The sequence below is a fragment of the Echinops telfairi genome, unplaced genomic scaffold, assembly GCF_000313985.2.
Source record: "Echinops telfairi isolate 266 unplaced genomic scaffold, ASM31398v2 ScPeMD7_60;HRSCAF=208, whole genome shotgun sequence".
In the NCBI taxonomy this organism is placed as follows: domain Eukaryota; kingdom Metazoa; phylum Chordata; class Mammalia; order Afrosoricida; family Tenrecidae; genus Echinops; species Echinops telfairi.
In genome coordinates this window covers 6,052,299-6,059,900 of record NW_022103958.1, presented here as the reverse complement: position 1 = coordinate 6,059,900, position 7,602 = coordinate 6,052,299, and the positions used below count along the sequence as shown (strand labels likewise).

Below are 7,602 nucleotides of genomic sequence, written 5' to 3'. Positions count from 1 at the left end.
TGGTCTGTAGAGTGGCCAGTGAGGTCACCAAAGCCCGTGCTGTGAGAGTACACAGAGCACTCAGCAGGAGGCAGTGACGCCACAGACACACCAGACACGTATGTCCTCCACCGGGCATGGGGCCACCACGGTATCCCTGCTTCAGTCGTGACCAGCATTGGTTTGGAATTGCAGCAGATCAGACCAGTGAACTCATCTTGGGATGAGGGTGTCCTGCCCCCAGCCAAAAGCCCTGGGGTGGGGGGTGGACATTAGGGAAGAGTATGGGGTCTTGGGCAGGTCGTCTTGTCTTGTGGGCAGAAGGAATTGCTGGGTGGTTGCAGACAGTTCACACTTCTGGTCTCCTGGGAAGGTTGGAGGTTCAAGACCATGCAGAGGTGGCTCAGAAGAAAGGAGTGGTGAGCCACTTCTGAACTGTCAGCCTCCAAACCCACCTCTGGGACACCCAGGGCTGCCGGGTGCTGGAGTCCCTCTGACAGCAAGTGGCTTACGGGTAGACACCCCTGGGAAGTCTTTCCCTCCCTGGGTGATCAGGGAGAGGGGTGCCACGTGTGAAGGGCTCTTCACCTTTGTGTAGGGCACCGGGAAGCCCTGCTCCTCCCCCCTCTCCCCAAGCCCTGCCAGCTGTCAGGGTCAGTGAATTCTAACAGCACCTGCTCCGGGACTCAGCTGCGTCAGACACCTGCCGACAAACACAGCCCTCTTTCTGAGATCATTCCTCCCTCCCTCGCCCTCTCATCACCCTGGGGCCCCTCCCGCCTCACTGGCTTCAGCGCTCCACGAATCCTTCCAGCTGCCACCGTCCCTGGTGACGCACTCGCTACTTTGGACTAAGTGGCTTCCGGCTGGGAGTGGGGGCACTGCTGGCACCTCAGTTAACCCATTCTGGCCTGGGCTGTGGCGATGAGGCTCCCCCAGCTTGTTCAGCTCACCCTCTGGCTGGGGCAGGCAGCCCCCTCCTGCTTCTCTGTCTGCACTGCCCCTGGGGGTGATTGAGTTTGTGGTGCTCTGGCCCAGCATTTCAAAGGGCGATTGAGTAGATGTCTGTGGACCCTTGACAGCTATGAGGCCTCCCAGTGTGGCACAGCCAGGTAAGTGCTCTGCTCCTAACCAGAAGACCAGCCGTTCGAATCTGCCCAGAGGCACCTCAGAAGAAAGAGTTGGAGATGCGAGTCTCCAAGAATTAAACCCCCAAACCAAACCCACGGCCCTGGAGTCCCTTCTGACTCACAGCGATCCTATAGAGAGGTCTCCAAGGAGGAGACACACAGCTTCAAACTCAAACTCCCCAGGAGTGGAGCAGCTGCGGGGTTTGAACCACTGACCTTGTGGTTGGAGATCCAGCACCACCATGGCTCCTTCTACAAAGATTATGGGGGGGGGGAAACAACACAAAAACCCTCACTGCCGTTGAGTAGTTTCTGACTCATAGAGACCTTACAGGGCCAGGTAGGACTGTGACTCCACAGAAATAGGAAACCCTTTCTTTCTCCGGCAGAAAGGCTGGCGGTTTTGAACTGCTGACCTTGCAGTTAGCAGCCCAGCGTGTAACCACGATGCCACCAGGGACCCCGATGAAGCAGCTCTATCCTGAGTCACTTGGGTCACCATGAGCCAGAATCGCCTGCACAGCAGCAGGTGGGCCCTTTTTTGACAGCCTCCTGAATGTGTCCGTTGTGAGAAAGGAGCAGGGGGCAAGACTTTTGCTTGGGTATTTCTGCAGCCCAGCTCCTGGCACAGCAGCCGGCACATGGGAGAGATGGGGCAAGGCACCTGTGGGATCGATGAATGGGCTCGGCTCTTCTGGAGAAGGGACAGTCTCAAGGGAGATGCCTGAGACTTTAGTCTCCCCTGGCTGGATGGTCCTCCAGGGGCAGGCTTGGCAGGGGAGGTGCCCCATCTCCAGAGACTCTAGCTTGCTAGCTTATTAAAACCAAAGTGTTGCTCCTTCTCTCGAGGGCCTTGCCTGTGAATCCCTACAAATCCCAAACCACATGCTAATTAGCGTGGGTTCCGGGAAGCCTAGTTCCTGCTGGGAGAGGCTGTGATTCCTCCATGCACATTCTCTAAGCCCAAGAGAGAGGAGAGAGAGAGAGAAAGAAGAAGGAGGAGGAGGAGGAGGAGGAGGAAGAGGAAAAGGAGGAGAGAAGACAGACAGACAGATACAGCATCAGAGGGAAGTTGTAGGGAAAGGAGGAGTGGGCAGGGGTAACAAGGTGCTCTCACCCCTGCAGGCCAGGTGTCTATTAGCAAAAAGGTACCTGCTGGCCCTGCCTCAGATACCTGCCGGTGCTTGCGTGGCACAGGGCGTGAAGAGCCTGGGTTGGATGTTGGACCAGCTGGAGTCCAAGCCCCAATTCAGGAACGAGTTGCATGGCCCCAGGCAGATTGCGCAACTATTCTAATCCTCAGTGTTCTCACCTGTAAATGGGCACAATCCTGGTGTCTCGGGCACCTGGTTGATTCAAGAAGGGGAAGACCTTAGGTAAGGTTCTGAGCACAGCACCTGGCACACAGGAAGCGCCCCCCAAATCATTCTCTTATCAGTGTCTCTATTCCTAGAGTCTAGACTAGAGTCTAGTTCAAGGGCAGGCCCCTGGCGGTGTAGTGGTTCCATGTTGGGCTGTCGGCCACAAGGCCGGCAGTTCAGAACCACCCTGCAGGAGAAAGACTGGGCTTTCTACTCCCCTCAAGAGTGACCGTCTCAGAAGCCCGCGGGGGGCTCACTCTGAGCCAGCCTGGACTCGGTGGCGGCGAGTTTGGCGAGTCCTGATTAAGCGGCTCATCTAAGGTCAGCGTTTCAACCCTCCCAGCGATTCCTCGGGAGACCGAGGAGACAGTCTGATCCTGTAGATCTATAGTTTTGGAAACGCTAGGGGCAGTTCTGCTCCGTCCTTTGGGGTCACCATGAGCCAGAATAGGGGGCCTGGTGGCAGAGTGAGTCACATGCTGGGCTGCTAACCACAAGGTCAGCCGTTCAACACCACCGGCTGCTCTGCTGGACGAAGACGGGACTTTCTACTTCCGTCAAGAGTGACCAGCGTCTAGGAACCCCCCAGTTGTACTCTGTCCTGTAGGCTCACCGAGTCGGAATGGACTCGGTGGTAGTACGTATGCCTCAGGATCAACCTGAGGGAATGGGTTTGTTTTTTTAAATTATTATGATCATCTTTGCTCAAAAAGAGTCCTCTCCCGTGGTAGCCCCTGAAAGGAGGAACTATAGCTTGGCTCACTGCTCTGGACGCTGGCCCGGAATGCCCTGGAAGATGAGGAAAGATGCGGCTCCAGGGGAAAATGTAACTAAACGTGTCAGTGTAAGGGACTGCTGCCCCCTGGGAAGCCTCGTGGGGTGGGGGTGGGAGTAGGGTCAGAGGCAGGTAGCGGTGGGGAAGCTAATGGGGTGTATGTAGGCCCCTAGGGCGGGGAGAAGGGCATTGTGGACACTGGGGGCAGTGGCGGCACAGAGCTTATCATCCGCCCAGAGGACCGTGAGTTAGGATGCGGGGTGTGGACCTAGAGTACCAGCGTGGTGTGGACCTAGAGTACCAGCGAGCTTCCCTCCCACTAGGTAAGGCATGACCTTGAGAGATGGGTCGCCCAGCAGGTTCCCTCCAGACCCCAAGTGACCGGCTGTTGCATGAGGTCTTGACCCAGGGCTCTCAGTAAGCCCTACAGTGCCCTGTAGCCCTGCCTTCTCTGACCCCTCGCTGTCCTGGCCCCTCTCTGAGAGGCGCAGCATCTCAGCAGCCTCTCCCACTGTGCCCCCGGGACCCCCAACAGCAGAGGCCTGGGAATGCCATCCTTGAGCTAGTGCAGAGCACGTGGGACTATGGGTGTGCCCCAGCCCGGTGGCACCAATGGAGCCCGGCACAAAGGTCATATCACTGCACACCAGGCCTGGCTCAGTCAGAGCAGGACAATGCTGTGGCCTCTCTTCCCTACTGAAGTGTCTCGGGGCTCAGCGTGAGTTAAAACTCCCCGTCGGCACAGTCCTTGGGCATGCACTCTCTGCCTTCCAAAAGGGACACCAGGAGGACCCTGGGAACTGACATGGGGATGATGCTGTCCCAGCAGGGGCCCCAGTGCACGTGCCACCACAGCAGAGAGCGTGACGGCTCGAAGCACAGCGAGGGGCAGGCATCAGGAGCCCCAGGGTCCTCAGCTGGAGGCAAGATGCCTCCATGCCCGCCCCCCACCTCCATCCCCCTTGGGAAAGACTTAAACACTCATTTGGCAGGACTGGCCAGGTGTTGCCAGGAGGACCGACACCCATTCCCGGCGCCTCAAGTTCCAGCAGCAGACTCGACCTTTCCAGGAAAGAGGTGACCCCTACTGCCGAGTGAGTTTCTAAGAGATGCTGTCACCGAATGATCTCAAGTACGCGGCTCTAATGAGCAGATATTAGTTGTTTGTCACCTTGCGGAGGCTGTTGTCATGGAGTTGGCCCCGACCCACAGCAACCCCATGCACAACAGAACGAGGCACTGCCCGGTCCTGTGCCCTCCTCACCACGGTTCCTGTGCCCAAGCCCATCTATGCAGCCTGTGTGCATCTGTCATGGAGGACCTTCTTGTCCACTGCCCTCCACGTTACCAAGCATGGTGTCCTTCTCCAGGGACTGGTCTCTCAGGACAGCACGTCCAAACTAAGTAAGACGGAGTCTGACCATCCTTGCCTCTAAAGAGCACTCTGACCTTACTTCTTTCCATACAGGCTGGTTTGTCCTCTAAGCGGTCCATGGTACTTTCAATATCCTTCTCCAGCGCTACAATTCAAAGGCATCGGTTCTTCTACAGTTTTCCTTATTCAGTGTCCAACTTTCACATGCCTGTGAGGCAATGGAGACTACCATGGTTGGGTCAGGTGCACCTTAGTCCTCAAAGTAACTTCCTTGCTCTTCAATAGTCTAAAGATGTCTTGTGCAGCAGATTTATTAATGCAACACTGTCTTGATCTCATGACTGCTGCTTCCATGAGCATTGATTGAGGATCCCAACAAGACAAAGTCCTCGACAACTTCAACTGTTTCTCCATTTATCATGAGGTTACCTATTGGTTCAGTTGTAAGGATTTGGGTCTTCCTTACATTGAGTTGTAATCCATCCTGAAGGCTAAGATCCTAGATCTTCATTAGGAAGTGCTTCAAGCCCTTCTCACTTTAGCAAGCAAAGTTGCATCATCTGCATACTGCGGGTTGTTAAGAAGCCTTCCTTCAATCCCGATGCCACACTCTTCTTCATATCATCCAGCTTCTCTGATGATTTGCACAGCGTACACATTGAACAAGTACGGCAAGAGGATGCAACCCTGATGCACACCTTTCCTGATTTTAAACCACAGAGTATGCCCTTGTTCTGTTCTCACAACTGCGTCTTGACCCATGTGTAAGTTCCGAATGAGCACAATGAAGTGTCCTGGAATTCCCATTCTTCTTGAGACTATCCACAGTTGATTACGGTCCACACAGCTGAATGCCTTTGCATAGTCAATGAAACACAAGTAAACATCTTCCTGATAGTCTCTGCTTTGAGCCAAGATGCACCTGACATCAGCAATGATATCCCTTGTTCCATGTCCTCTTCTGAATCCGGCCTGGACTTCTGGCAGCTCCCTGTCAATCCCACCCCCCACCCCCCACTGAATTCAGAAGCTAGGAGCCCCAATTCAGAGGAAGACACCCTCTGTCTGCTCTGTCTCAGCTTCTTCTTGATGCTCCTTGAAGACCACCAAGTGGTGTCCATCTTTCCCCACCCGGGCTTGATTTTCTCTGCACATGCCCTGTGTGTTAGTTGGGGTAGACTAGAGAAGCAAATCCATGGACACACATATGTGTATAAGAAAGAGATTTGTATACAAAAGCAATTGAACATTGAGAAAACATCCCAGCCCAGTCCAGTCCAATGCCATAGCCCATATGTCCGATACCAATCTATAAAGTCCTCTTCAGACTCACACAACACAAGCAATGAAGTCAAATGCAGGATGATCACAAGCCAGTGGGTAGAAGTCTTTGGGTCCAGTGGCGTTGTAAGCATCTCAGCGCTGGCAGGCATCTCTCTGTGGCTTCTCTGGCTTCAGAGGTCTGGTTGCATCCATGTGGCTTGTCTTCTGCAATTGTCTCCCAGGGAGTGGCAGAGAGAAAGAGGTGTCTTCAGCCTCCAAAGAGGAAGTACCAGATTTCCCAGAATTCTCAGGAAAAGGCCATGCCCACACAGAGGTCTCATTGGCTATGATCTGATTGACAGACTCCACCCTACACTCTTAATCCTCAAATTGACACCAGATTAGGTAACTACCACACCCTGCTCTTTAGTATCTCAAAGGGGACTGACTCAAAACACATGCTAAGCAGAGATGACCTCATTAACATAACAAAGAGAGCCCTGTTCCCCAGAGGCCCCTCGTTTTTTGTTGTTTGGCTTCATGCAGTGGAGTACATTTCCTCCCATCCCAACCACATGCAACAGAGCACAACTCCCCCCTCCTCCCCATGTGGGCTTTCCTAAGCTGTGATCTTCACGGGGTTCCAACCGCCTGCCTCACCCAGTGCACCACCAGGGTGCCTTACAAATGGTCCCAAACTCAAGGTCATCAAGTCCATTTCAACTCACAGTGACCCCATAGGACAGAGCGGAGCTGCCCCTTGCGGGTTTCCGAGAGTGTAACTCTTTATAGGAGTAGAAAGCCTCATCTTTCTCCCTAGAAGTTCCTGGTGGTTTCAAACTGCCAACCTTGTGATTAGCAGCCCAGTGTGTAAACCACTGGGTCTCTTTCCAACCAGCTCAGGGCTGGGATTTACAAACATGGAGTTGTGGAGAGCACAGTTCAATCCATAGCACCCACCTTGGCTGATGTCTTCAGCTCGCTCCACTGGGCAGCCCCCAGAGGCACAGACACCCCATCCAGGCCCAAGCAGAGCTGTCCGGCCACACTGTGACGGGAGAAGCGGTCGCAAGTTCTCAAGGTCAGTGTCAGGGCTGCTGTGGGGAGCTCCTCCTCTGCCAAGGGGAGCACCAGGCCCTCCTCCCAGGTGGTGCGCAGCTGCCGCTTCTTCAGAGCAGTCTGAGCCTCCACAGAGCCCATCTTGCTGGCCACACTGCCCTGGACATAGCAGTCACAGCCTCCGTCTTGGTCACTGGTCACAGCTACAGGCAACGAGGAAGCAACACAGGCAGGGGTTCCAGATCAGGTGGGGGTGGGAGAGGGTGCAGCATGTGCCTGCTTTGGGTTGCGGATTGCAGGCATGTAGTGGCATGACGTTGAGTGCCCAAGAGACCACATGCTGACCACCCATTACACTGTGGACTCTCCTTTCAGTAAGAAAAGTAGATATAGGGCATCCCCCATGGGCCAATGTCAATCCCCACAGACAATGTCAGCTTGCCCAGAGCCAATGTCAATCCCCAAGACAGTGTCAGCTCCCCTGTGGGCCAATGTCAATCCCCATAGACAACGTCAGCTCCCCCGTGGGCCAATGTCAATCCCCATGGACAACGTCAGCTCCCCTGTGGGCCAATGTCAATCCCCATGGACAACGTCAGCTCCCCCGTGGGCCAATGTCAATCCCCAGGTACAATGTCAGCTCCCCTGTGGGCCAATGTC

General features: G+C 54.7%; 1 protein-coding gene across 1 annotated transcript in view; it reads right to left on the bottom strand.

Annotated features, from left to right (window-relative positions):
- SYT13 (synaptotagmin 13) overlaps positions 1-7,602 on the bottom strand; it is a 48,282-nt gene that overhangs the window by 5,711 nt on the left and 34,969 nt on the right. The window contains exon 4 of the mRNA XM_004708425.2: positions 6,844-7,145. Coding sequence (XP_004708482.1) covers positions 6,844-7,145 — 302 coding nt within the window. The remainder of the gene's footprint in view (positions 1-6,843; positions 7,146-7,602) is intronic.